General features: G+C 35.1%; 1 protein-coding gene across 3 annotated transcripts in view; it reads left to right on the plus strand.

Moving 5' to 3' along the window:
* The window catches only part of SLC30A7 (solute carrier family 30 member 7), an 87,386-nt gene that overhangs the window by 17,263 nt on the left and 56,387 nt on the right, over positions 1-13,736 (plus strand). For all 3 annotated transcript variants that reach the window (XR_012468640.1, XM_074188284.1, XM_074188285.1), the window contains 3 exons: positions 4,648-4,761; positions 9,563-9,650; positions 10,804-10,930. Coding sequence is in view for 2 of the 3 variants with exons in the window: in XM_074188284.1 (XP_074044385.1) it covers positions 4,648-4,761; positions 9,563-9,650; positions 10,804-10,930 (329 nt within the window). In the remaining variant the exon portion in view is untranslated. The remainder of the gene's footprint in view (positions 1-4,647; positions 4,762-9,562; positions 9,651-10,803; positions 10,931-13,736) is intronic.

Consider the following 13,736-nt stretch of genomic DNA (forward strand, 5'->3'; position numbering starts at 1 on the left):
TTAATAAGGTACATTTCATGTAATATAAACATTGCTCTATAAAAATACAATGTGGGAAAAACTGTTCTTGTCTTTCAAGGAGCTTACATTAATAAAAGACAAAACAACTAGTTGAAATTTTAAGCTATTATTATTTTTTATTTTTTAATTCTATTTGTTTGTTTAATTTACAAGGCAATGGGATTAAGTGATTTGCCCACAGCTAGGTAATTATTAAGTGTCTGAGGCTGGATTTGAACTCAGGTCCTTCTGACTCCAGGGCCGTTGCTGTGCCATTTAGCTGCCCTTTAAGCTATTATTATTTAAGTTTAAAGCTTAAAATTATAGGAAGGTTCATAGAACACCCTTATGCATATATACAAAATAGATATGAAAAAAATAGGAAAAATACATAGAATTTTAACTTCAAGGTATTTTAGAAGGAAGGGCACTAGCAATTGGGGACATCAGGAAAGTGGCACATAAATTGTCTCTTGTAAATAGAGAGGGATTTTTTGAGGTGGATGTGAGGAGCAAGTACAGTGCAAGTACTTAGGACTGAAGGGAGGGTGGATATTGAGTGTGACGAACACAGAGAAGACCAATTTGGTAGGATCCCAGAACATGGGAAATATTGCACAAAGAGTTTAGAAAGGTAGGTCCGAAGGCAAGTTATGAAGAGTTTTACTATAGTATGTTGTAGAGACAATAAGAGGGTAACACAGTCCTTTCTATATGGAGAAAAATATTTTAGCAGCATTGTAAAGGAGGAACTGGATTGAGAACTGACTTGAGAAGAGACTTGAGATAGAACAATTAGGCAACCATTGCAGCATCCTAGTTGAGAGGTAATGAGAGATTTGATTAAGGTGGTGACTGTGTGACTAGTGATAAGAATCAGACATGGGAGATGTGGCAACTGATTGGATATGAGGTGAGAGAGAGTGAGGAGTCTTTGATAACACTGAGATTATAAACAGGGTGCCTAGGGAAATGTAGTGCCTTTGCTGCATGATGGGAAGTTTGGAAGATGGTGGGTTTGGGAGGAAAGAATAAATAGTATTTTGGAATTTGAGTTTGTGATGTCTCCAGGACATGCAATTTGAAATGTTCATTTTGTAACATCAAAGCTCAGGAGAGAGACTGGGGTTATGTATATAGATGTGAAAATTATCAACATAGAACTGGTAATTAAACCCATAAGAGCTATTGAGATTAATGAGAGAGAAAGTGGAGGGAGAGAGAAGAGAAGAGAAGAGAAGAGAAGAGAAGAGAAGAGAAGAGAAGAGAAGAGAAGAGAAGAGAAGAGAAGGGGGCCTAGGACACAGTCTTGGGTAACATCTACAGTTAGGAGGAGTGATATGGATGATGCACCAACAAAACAGAGAAGGACTAATTACTAGAAGGTGGACCAGGAAAGAGTAATGTCTCAAAAAACCAAAACAAAACAGATAAGAGCGAATTCAGGAGGAGTGGATGATCAGAAGTGTCATATGTAGCACTTAAATTGAGAAAGATGAAGCCTGAAAAAAAGATCATTAAGAGTAAGGTAAATTTAGAAAGAACAATTTCAGTTGAATGATGAGTTCAAAAACTTAATTGTAGAGGTTGAAGAGTGAGAAGAAGAAAAGGCAGCAAGTGCAAATTATTTTTCTAAGAATTAATTGAGAAAAGGGGGAGAGGGATACTAGATAATAGCTGGGGCGGCAGTATATGGTATGGTCCAATGGAAGATGTTTTAGGTGTAAAAGAGGCTTGAGTGGGTTTGAAGTCAGAAAGGAAGAATTTAGTGCCCAGGAGGACATAAAGAGAAAGGGAAGAGGAGGAGGAGGTTTGATATTGCATTTTTCTGGGGATGATAGGAGAGAATGGGCTTAAGTTCACAGGTAGAAAGATTGACTTTGGCAAGGATAAGGCCACTTCATTGTGGGATAGAGACTGGGGTAGAGGAGTGGGATTGAGTGTCAAGGAATTTTTAGATGAAGGGAAGGGAAGAAAAGGCAACTTAAATGGAATGACTTCAGTTTGTTTTTTTTTTTTAATCAAAAGGCAAGACCCTTAGTTGGGAGAGAAAGGAAAATGAGCTATGTGAGATTTCAATAAAGAAGAGAAAGTTTGAAAAAGCTAAAGGGAGATAGAGAATCAGTTAACAAGGATTAAAAAAATACTATCCAACTACAGTGAGGGCCTAGATGAAGTTGAATAACCCAAACTAATGATGTACCCAGTTGGCACAGTTGTGTGACTTCCAGCCACCACTTTCCCCATTCCCTGGTTCCATTCAGAAGTCAGTGAGTAGGAATAGAGGAGGCAGATGATGGGTCTATTCTAGAGTTGAGGTTTGGTAAGGGATGAGTGCCAGTAAGAGAAGGGGCAAGAGATTCAAGAATAGAGAGGACAGTTCAAAGCTGAATTGTCTCACTAGAATCTAGATTTAAAAGGGAGAAAAGTAGAGTCATAGCAGAGATATTAGTTTGATAGTGGATAGAGACATGAAGTGACTGGAAATCCCTTTGAGGTGGAAGGTATCATAGGGATGGGGCATAGGGAAAGATGGAATAATAGGAAGGTCTGGTCCTGGAGAGGAATGTCAGGGAGTAGGACACTCGTAGATGATGCTGAGATCCAGTGTGGGTCATCCTCTTGTGGAACTGAGGTAGACTGCAGGAATAGGTTGTGGGATTTAAGGAGACTGAGGAGTCAAGAGATGAGAGAGGTTGAGGGATCATCAATATGAGTCAGATACTGAATTCCTTGAGTCAACATGTATTTATTATGTGTTTGCATATGCACTGACGCTGAGGAGCCAAGTATTTAGATTCAACTTGAAGGAATACACACACACACACACACACACACACACACACACACACACACACAAATACATACATATATATACTTGAATGATTATATATATTTAACTATAATGTATATAGTTAAGTGTATACATGAATATAGTTAAGTATATAAAATTGACTCAATGAAAAGATTTTTTTTTAAGGAAAAGAGCACTAACACTTGAGGGGATCACAAAAAGCTTCTTGTTGAAAGTGGTAACTAAAATGTGCTTTGAAAGAATTGTGGAGATGAGAGAGAGAGAGAGAGAGAGAGAGAGAGAGAGAGAGAGAGAGAGAGAGAGAGAGAGAGAATCCCAGGCATAAGGGAAAACCTATACAAAGGAGTGAAGGTGGAATATCATGTATAGGAACAGCAAGAAGGGCAGTTTGTGAGGAATAATGTTGACTTTATCAGATCAGTCTGGAAAGAGGTTGGAGTCCAGAATGTGAACTGCTTTAAATGTCAAGCAGAGGAGTCTGTATTTTATCTTAGGGGCAGCAGGAAGCATCTTTATCTGGGTAGTTGCAGGGTCGGTGTGCTTTGGGAATGATGAAAGATAATCTGGCATCTGTCTGGAAGATGGTTTGAAGGGGTGTGGGACTAGAGGCAGGAGAGAGGTGGTTTAGGTAAGAGGTGATGAGGGCTTTGTCTGACATAGGGTGGTAACTGCATACATGGAACTAGTGGAAGGCACTGAAAATGTGAAGGTACAGTCTGCAAGATTTAATGGCCCCTGGATATGAAAGGTGTGAATAGAAGAAAGAGTGGGGCATGACTTAGAGGTCATGAATCTGGGGGACCAGTGGGGGTAGAAGTGTTTTGAACAGAAATAGGGAGCCATAAAAGTGACTGGATTTTTTGAGGGGTGGATGAGTTCTGTCTTAGTCATGTTGAACTTCAAATACCTAATAGGTGAATGATGTAAAAATAGAGCTCAGAAGAAAGACGAAGGCTAAAGCCATAGATTTGGGAGTTGTCTACATAGAAATTCATCTACTCATGAAAATTTAAGACATCATCAAGAAATACAGAGAGAAGCAGGCTCTGGCCAAATCTCTGAGTTACATCCACACATAAGGGATGATAAAGTCAACAAAGGAAACTGAGGGGGTGGGATCAGAGGAGTTAGATGAAGGACCAGGGACACCTTAATGTTAGTACCGTCCAGAGAGCCAAAGCACAGGTGTCAGATGAGTGTCATGTGGCCCATAGTATGTACAAGTGAACCATTAAAATGGAAGACTATCTCCCTTTGGGAGATTAGCTTGCTCTTGTGAAGTTTGATTCCCCCAAATAAACATCTGAACTTGAATATTTTTAAAAAATTGGAAATTACTTAATACAATAAAAAATAAAATAAAAGATACTAAATTTTTTTAAACTAAGTTGTTATGTTGCCTTAGGAATTCCTGAATATGGTATGGTTGACACCACTCATAAAGTGCCTAGAAAGAAAGAATAATCAAATCAGCAGCTGTAGAGAGGTTTACCTAGTCAGATGAAGACTGAAAGCAATCTTTTGAAATTAGTATTTAGGAGGTCATTGGTAATGTTGAAAAGAGAGAGAGTTTTAATGTCTGAGGTCAGATTGTAAGAGATTGATGCCCAAGTAACATTTAGATGTTTCTTGATAACCTATCTTTAAAAGTATTATATAGTTATTTTTAATATTCTTTCTTCTATGTGATATGATGTCTTTTATGTTTCTTAGTTGGCTGTTCAAAAATGGAAGTTCCTCATGGATACTAGATTGACATTTTTCAGTATAGTAAGGGTACTTAATATTTGATTTTAATTTTGACTTAATGTGTGTGTTTTTGTTTCTCCCAGTTTAGGTTTGATTTCCGATTCTTTTCACATGTTCTTCGACAGTACTGCTATCTTGGCTGGACTGGCAGCTTCTGTAATTTCAAAATGGAGAGATAATGATGCTTTTTCCTATGGGTAAGATATATATATATATATTTTACAAAATCTTGATAGTATATTAACTGAAAATATAAACATGTAGAGAACATTAAACTTGCATTTAAACTGGTTAAGAAAAAAAGCCAACAATTTATATTTTTTAAATGTAAAGTTACTATGACATTGGTGAAGTAAAGAGAGCCCTGGATTGTATTCATGGCTTGAATCTTACCTCAGACAGTGTGCTTATGACCTCATTTACTCTCAGACTTCTGCTTTTCCATCACATTTAGTAAAATGTGAATTAAAATATTTGCATAATCTACCTCACAAAGGTGATTTTCAGTAGAGCAACTTGGCAAAATTTAAAATCACATGACATGAAGAAAAATGAAGTTTTGTTTTCTTATTTGTAGCATGATGAGGGTCAGCTTGGTGGTACAGTGCATTAGAGTGCCAACCCTGGAATCAGGAGGAACTGAGTTCAAGTTTGACTTTAGACCCTTATTAGCTATGTAACCCTGGGAAAGTCACCTAGCCCTGTGTACGTCAGTTCCTCATCACTAAAACGAGCTAGACACTCCAGTATCTCTTCCAAGAAAACCCCAAATAGAGACACAACTAAAAGACTCAACGCAACAATAAAAAACACAGCATGATGGTGTTTTTCATTGTACTATAGAGTAGATGGAGACTTTATATTCCATATTTATATATTTTGTGGCCATAATTTTATGCAAATTATTGTACCTTTTTTTTTTTTTAGAAAAGACTAACCTGATTGTTTTGCTTTGTCTAGGGTACTGTGCTAAATGATCTAGTCTCCATTCAGAATTGTATTCTTTGAGACAAATAGCAATTCACATTTATGTAATACATTAGAGTTTTCAGAATATTTTTTAACTTTCTTGTGATTTGTTCTTTGTAATTCACTCATTTATTCTATAAGTATATTCTTTTACATCCTTGTGGATGGTGGAGTTACTGTATGTTTCTATTGGTGTGTAGGTGTAAGCATAGCTATAGTTCAGGTATCTCTGAACATTCAGTTTTCCAGACATGAAGGATGAAATAAAAATCAAATTGTCCATATTATTGTGACCAGCACATATGGTAACCCTCTTTGCTCAAAATTTAAAGAATTATAAAACTTAACCAGAATATTTTATATTCTAACAGTATAATTGATATTTATATAAATTTTGAGCCTCAGATACAAGATCATGAAATAGCTTCTGAATTAAAATTATTTAAATTTTGTTCAATATAATTTTAATGCTATGCATTTGTCCTATATGAAAATCGGCAATTTATATATTTTATATCTGGTGATTGTTAAGCAGACTATACATTTAACCAAGAAGCCCCCAGTCTCCAGTTCTCCTGCATAAAGGAGTTCACAATATCTTTTTTATTTTTTGAGGCAATTGGAGTTAAGTGACTTGCTGAGGGTTACACAGCTTGTAAATTTCTGAGATTAGATTTGAATTCAGGTCCTGCTAACCTCAGAGTCAGTACTCTATCCACTGGCTGCCCCAACAATATCTTTAATTATAACATTTTGTAAAACAACTTTAAAGTTTTTCAACATTTTCATTTGTAAACTAAATTGTTAGTTTGTCAAATGTTTGTCCTGGTATATATTTTTTCTATATAAAGCACCTTTTATTTAAAGGATTATTTTCCCTTTTAATCCATACATGATATTTTCACTGACAGTTTTGGGTAGGATTAGTTAGGAAGGACAAGTTATAATTGTTGGTGTTAGGTGATATTTTACATATGAAATGGGTTTATACCATGTTCACTTATACAGTGATTGCCTTAATATAATGAGTACAGTTGTATTTGGGGGATGAAATAAAGTTGGTATAAAGAGAGTGTCCTAAATAACTGAGACTAGTAATGGGTTAAGCAGTAAACAGGTAAATATGTCCTAATGGTTTGTCACTGGAAAGATTGTTTTTTTTTACCATTCATGTCTTCATTTCTCTCTCTCTCTCTCTCTCTCTCTCTCTCTCTCTCTCTCTCTCTCAGGAAAGGGACTAAAAGAGGGAGACTTTTAGTATAACATTATACTATAGAAGTCACAATAGTAACTTAAAGTAGCCAATGTAGTTTTTGTTGACTAGAGGAACATTTTTAAATTTTGGACCTGTGGCAACTATGTCGGATGCCTGAACCCCAGGGTCAGGTGTTAAGCCTTTGAATAAGTTCAGCCCACTTGGAGGAAGGGAGACTCTGGATAGAATAGCGGGCCAGAGCTACAGTAAAGGACAGAGAGAAGCAAGGAGCAAATTCAATATTTTTAATTTAATAGATATCCTTTTTGTACCATTATCTTTGAACTTATGAGACTGGATAAAATGTATATATGACAGGCAGCAAAATCATAAACTTTTTTTTTGGGGGGGGGTTCCAAGGCAGTGGAGTTGAGTGACTTGCCCATGGTCACACAGCTAAGTATTATGTGTCTGAGGTCAGATATGAACTCAGGTGCTCCTCATGCCTATCCACTGTGCCACCTAGCTACCCCAAGAATCGGAGACTCTTTAAGAGTTGGAGGGTATCTCAGAGGTCACCTAATCTATCCTCTGCCTAAAGAAGAATCTCTTCTATGATTTTCTGGCATTGTTTTCAATATTTCTTTGAAGGCCTCTACTGAGGGGTAAGGAGCCAGTTCATTTCAGCACTGATCAGCTCTTAAGTTTTTCTTTAGATTATGCTTAAATTTTCTTTTTGCAGATTCTATAATACTATTACTTCTGGTTCTGTGCTCTGAGGACAAACAGCACAAATCTAATCCTTCTTTCAAGTACAATGAAGACAGTTATCCTGTCTTTCCTAATAGGGCTTTTAACACTTAGTTCTTTCAGCTGAGTATCATAAGGCATGTACTTGTTACCTTTCATAATCCTTTTTTTTTTTTCTGAATACTTTTTGGAATATTTGATCAATGCCTTTCCCAAAAGATAGCACACTGAACTGAACCCAGTACTCCCAAAATGCTTTGACCAGGGCAGGATAGATAGATGTTCCTATCTTATTTCTGCCTTTCTTTTCTATGTGGTGTTTTGGACAACTATTTCACATTACCAAATATTTACTGACTTTTAGTTTACTGAAATCCCCAACTCTTACTGCTGTCCTGCCATTCAAATTTCTCTATTGTCTCCTTAGGAAGTTAATTTTTTTTAAACTCAAGTTTTAAGAGTTTAAATTTACTACTAATAAATTTAATTTTTTTTAGATTGACTCAACATTTAGGTAATCAAGATCTTTGTGGATCTTGACTCTATTGTCTAACATATTAACTATTCCTTCCAGAATTGTATGATCTACAAAATGAGAAATTTAACTAATAATCATTTAGAGTATAATTGTGGTGTATCTATACTCCTTGCACATATAAATGTGTTTTTGTATTATTTTTGGAAAACTTGAAAACCAGTAATGATCTTCTAAAAGAAAAGTATTAGTAAATTTATGAATTGTATCTTTTGATCTCTTATAAGTAAGAGTTTTATCAGTAAATAGAAACACACTTTATTTTTCATAAATTTTGTAGTTCTTACCAGGAAGCCAGGGATATGCAAATTACATTGCTTTATTCTAGCCAGCAAGGCTAATCAAAGCAAATCTAATTAAACTAGCAATTAACTGTAGAAATGGAAGACTATAGTCATAAATTCACAAGGCTTTTTTTCCCTTGAAATTCCCTTGAATTTTGGTTTAGGCTCTTTGTTTTGTATTGTCATTTTATCTTCTCTAAATACATTTAGTGAATAATTATATTCAAAATATAAAACTTGTCAATAATATTAAGTGTTGGTGACTTTTATGGCTATAGACATGCACGTTATTTTTTTTTGTACAGACCTAACATACATGTTGGAACACACTTCATACTAGGGCAAGGATAACTTAAGATAAAAATATTTAGTTGTAACATTTTTGTCTTTAGGAACGAAAAAATTCTATAAAACAGAAATTTTTGTGTTCTAATACAGTTTGGTAACTAGATTGATTAATTTGTCAGCACCCTTTGAAAAAGTTTGGAAGCTAAATTAAAATTGTGTTTAATAATTTTATCCAAGCAGACTAAACATAAAAGGAAAAATAAGATCTTTCCTTTCCCTGTAATACTTTATTTTGATAAGAATCTGAAAGTTTCAGAAATCTAGGGAGAAATCACTAGTTAACAAATACAGTTCCAAATGAAAGCTAGAATTGGCTTAAAAAAAATGGGGATTTTGAAAAAAATCCTTGTTAGGCTCTCTAGTGAAAGTATAAATATGAGGTTGTTTCTATAATAATCTTTGAAGCTGAATCAATTCTTTAGCTCAGATGTATAGTTTCTGTAACTTACGTGTAGTCAGAAATTCTAGGCAGTTCTTAAAAAAAACATAAAAAGATATAATTTACTGAAATATTTACCACCTGTCTTTTCCCCCCACCCTTGCTTTTTGTACTGACCCATTATCTGGTTCCAAATTTCTGTCTCTCTAATCTACTGTTCCTGAGGCAATTTTAGATTTGCATGTCTGTCTAAGGGTTTTCCCAGTTGATTTTCTCTAATCAGTGCTATCCAGTTATTCCTTAGTAATCTGTGTTTGGTGTTGTATTTAACTGCTAATTATAGCTCTTTTTAAATCAGAATTAACATCATTCCCATGCCCTACTGTCTCTCACTTCTCCATTCATAGCATTTGTATTTATAGATTCCTGGGACATTTTTGGAAGTATGAAACTATGCAGTATTGATTAAAACCTTTGAAAAAATGTGAATTTATTATGCCTTTGCAGTTAATAATTCAATTGTTTGGTCATTCCCCAGGTATGTTAGAGCGGAAGTTCTGGCTGGTTTTGTAAATGGCCTATTTTTGATCTTCACTGCCTTTTTTATTTTCTCTGAAGGTGTTGAGGTACAGTATAAAAGAATCAGTAAATCTTTTTTTTTCCTGAAGTGTGACTTTTCATTTCTAGGCACATTGTATTAGAACTATTTGGTATTCTTTCAGTATTGCAGCAAGCACTTATTCTCACTGATACTGATATATTAAATACAGTAGAAGATCTGTTATCAGGAGAAGAAAGAAATTAACTTTGAGGAGTTTTTAAACTACCTTCTTTAGTGAGATAGACCATTTTGAAACAACTTGAAAACCAAAAAAATGCATGATAATGCAATATTAACCTATATACAAAATGTTGAGAAAATGCACAGTTAATGATCCATGTAAGGTATAATTAATCAGGAAATACTTCATAAAACAAAGCTCAATCCTGACCTGCGTTGTAAAGGGCATATTAGACATGGAGAAAAATAATGTATCAGGAAACCAAAAAGAAGAGCAAATGTTGAACTGGTTGTGGGATACATGCAAATAGATATTTTATGGAGATATTATTGTTGTTATCATTATTGTAATCATCACCATTATTAGTTATAATGATGAAGTTCATCACCAGATTGCCTCTAGGTAAAGACCCTCTACCATCTACATACTTTTAGAAGAATCTATGGGAGTGCCTACTCAAATAAAATCACAGCTTATTTAAAGTTGCATAATTACTATATTTTATGGTTTGTGATCTTAACATTTCATGGTATAATGGAAAGAGCACAGAATTTGGAATTAGAGGACTAGGGCTGTAATACAGCCTCCAGCATTTATTTCCTGTGCCACTTAACTACCTGTGTCTTACCTTGTGCAAGTCACTTAATCTCTCTGGGCCTCAGTTTCCTTTATCTGTAAAATGATGAGGTTGGACTAGATCGCCTCCAAGGTCCCATCCAACTCTAAATATATGATTCTCTGATTTACTACCTTATGTCCTGGGATGGCTTACTATTTTACCACCTAATCCAATTCACCAATTCACCATCAATTAAGTGCCTACTATGTGCAGGACAGTTACATTATTGGAATTTGCCTTTTTCTTTTGAAAATAAGAGCCATTGAATGCTGTTGTTTTAAACTTAATGATTTTTTGCTTTGTCATTTAGTTTTTTGCCATTTTATCTAATCAGATTTTGATTTTAATGTTGTCTCTTATGTGTTATGTGTTTTCTAGAGAGCATTAGCACCTCCAGATGTTCACCACGAGAGACTACTACTTGTTTCTGTGCTTGGGTTTGTTGTAAACCTAGTAGGAATATTTGCTTTCCAACATGGAGGTCATGGACATTCACATGGCTCTGGTATGATGGTTAGAGCCTTTTTTTTCTTTTTTCATTTCTAGGCCACTTGAGAAAAAATGAATAATTTTGATTATGTAATGGTTTTTATACAAAACTTGATATTGGTAAAGATGAGATATTGGATATAGAATCATAGGATCTCAGAGGTCAGCTAGTCCAACCCCTATCTAAATAAGAAACCTTGCTATATATATTTCTTCATTTTGTCTTCAGTAATAGGGAACTCACCTACCTTAGAGGACAAGTTATTCCACAGCTGAATGATTACTTGTTAGGATGATTTTCTTTTTATTGAAGTTTAATTCATTCAACTAAGATGTTGCATTTTTATGACCATAGTTAGGTCTATGGATTTTAAATTTTTTATTGAAAGTTATATTTATTCTACTATTGTGGTAAAAAGTTTTGATTAGTTTTATTGTAGAAAAGATTAGCTGAAATGTATGGTTGAGAATATCATTTCAGGATCCAACTGGTAGTACAGTAGAATAACTAAAAACAATATACAGATGTCTGACAGGTATTTTTATTAAAGTTATTTCATTTTGGTATTAAAAATGGATATTCAATTAACCAATGTTAATGTAGAAAATAGTTTTGAGAAATTTTCTCAAATTTATAACATGATACTAATTCCTTTGCCTCAGTTTCCCCTTCTACAAAATGACAGTGGATTAGTTCTTATGTAAGTACTCAGCTCTAAATGCTTCTAACCCATTATTAAGATTTTTCCTAGAGATGGGTTGTTTATTTATGTCACTTAAACTTTCTGAACCTCAGTTTTCTCATTGTTAAAATGGGGGTAATAATACCCGTAGTTTTACCCTCCTGGGGTTGCTGTGAGGCTCAAGTAAGATAATACCTATAAACTTTAAAGTGCTGTATAAATGGCACTGGGATAGTTAGAGAAATTTCCCTCCCCCAACTCCCATGAAAAACATTATAAGGTATTATATTCCCCTTTTCACATGGGGGTGAAGAAACTGAGGCTCAGAGACTAACATGCCCAAGGCCACACAGCTACTAAATGACAGAGGCAGAATTTTAATACAGGCTTTACCAACTCCAAGTCTAATTCTTTCTTCTCAAGCTAAGCCCCTTACTCTTTGAGGCCTTAGGGAAAGGAGGTGATAGATTTGACAAGTTATGTGTGAGCTCATTGTCTCTAAGGGAATGGAGACCAAGGTATTTGTATATAGAATGCAAGCAGAAGTGTTCGACCTCCCTTATTTTGTAGTAACAGCTGTAGTATCTTCCAGCCTTGACTCTTCTTTCATGCAGGTGAAGTAGCTGGGTTTTTTTTTATTTTTGTTTTTTTTAAGAAAGATTTTATTTATTTTGAGTTTTACAATTTTCCCTCTATTTTTGCTTTTCCTCCCCCACCCCCACTGAAGGCAGTCTGTTAGTCTATACATCGATCTAAGTTGAATATGATGAGAGAGAAATCCTTAAAGAAGAAAAGTAAAGTATAAGAGATAGCAAAAATTATATAATAAGATAACATTTTTAGCTTTTTTTCCCCCCAAATTGAAGCTAATAGTCTTTGGTCTTTGCTCAAACTCCACAACTCTTTCTCTGGATATAGATGGTATTCTCCATCATTGTATTTGGTTTTTGCTTCAATTATAACTGGAAAAACTTATGACAAGCTGTTTATTGTTTCATAAAGGTCTATATGTCATATTTCATGGAGAAAATTCTGGTTTCTGTTTAAGTAAAGCAAAGTTCAGTCTTGTTCAGTTTCTTCCTTTAAAGGTTTATACTTTGATGTCTCATCTTGTGGAGGTGTCCTGGATTCTAGATGGCTACAAAAGTGGAGAAAAAGTGTAGTCCAGAGAGGCTCATTGCCAGATTGGCCTTCAAGTAGAGAATTCCCAAGGCTGATGGGACATTGGAGACCATCCAGTCTAGACTAACACAGAAAGACTTCCCTCTCTAACATACCGAACAAGGAATCATGATGCCTTGGAAATGCATACACTTGAAGACAACCTTCTGTTTAGTCAGCCACATTCACAACTCCCCACACAGTCTTACCAGGGCAGTGTGAAGCTGGATGTCTGCTTCCACTTCCTGAGATTCTGGCACTCCATTCTTTAGAGCTTAGGGTTATGCTTGTGATGGATGGATCCCACTCTTGACTCAAGTCGACATTTCAGTTCAGTGAAACTCTTAGATTGTTTTCAGGCAAACTGGTGATCTCTTCTATTTTGTATTTTTGAACCTAAATATAAAATTTTACATTATCCACACTGAATTTTATCTCAGTAGGTTTGGCCCAATGCTTTAGCCTTTCAGGAACTTTTTGAATATTGACTCTTTCCTGCATTGCTTTGCTCCTAAGTTTTGGGTCATCTCATACATGTGAAGAGTTTGTCATCCATGCTTTTTAAGTCATTGATAAAAAATGTTATACAGCACTGCTCTCTCCACTGCCTTCTAAACTGACATCAAGCCGTCTAGCTACTCAGTTAGTTTTGATTTAAATTTACTATGATATACCCCTTATATTTTTATCCTCTTTCCTACCACAATAGCTTGAAAGACTTTATCATATGTTTTACCAAAAATCTAGGTCAGTTAATAGCATCTTTTTGACTTACCAGTTTTGTGATGTTTGTCCAGCATGCCCTGTTCTTAAGAAGTTATCCTGGCCTTTGTGATCACTGCTTCCTGGTGTAAGTGTTCACTTGCCATTCCTTAGCAATTTATTTTGGATTTAGTTAGAAGTCAGTCAAAATTATTAAAGGACTAAGTAAATGGGAACTAAATCTATTCCAGGCACTGTGCTAAGTCCTGGGTGTGC

The sequence above is a fragment of the Macrotis lagotis genome, chromosome 5, assembly GCF_037893015.1.
Source record: "Macrotis lagotis isolate mMagLag1 chromosome 5, bilby.v1.9.chrom.fasta, whole genome shotgun sequence".
Lineage (NCBI taxonomy): Eukaryota > Metazoa > Chordata > Mammalia > Peramelemorphia > Peramelidae > Macrotis > Macrotis lagotis.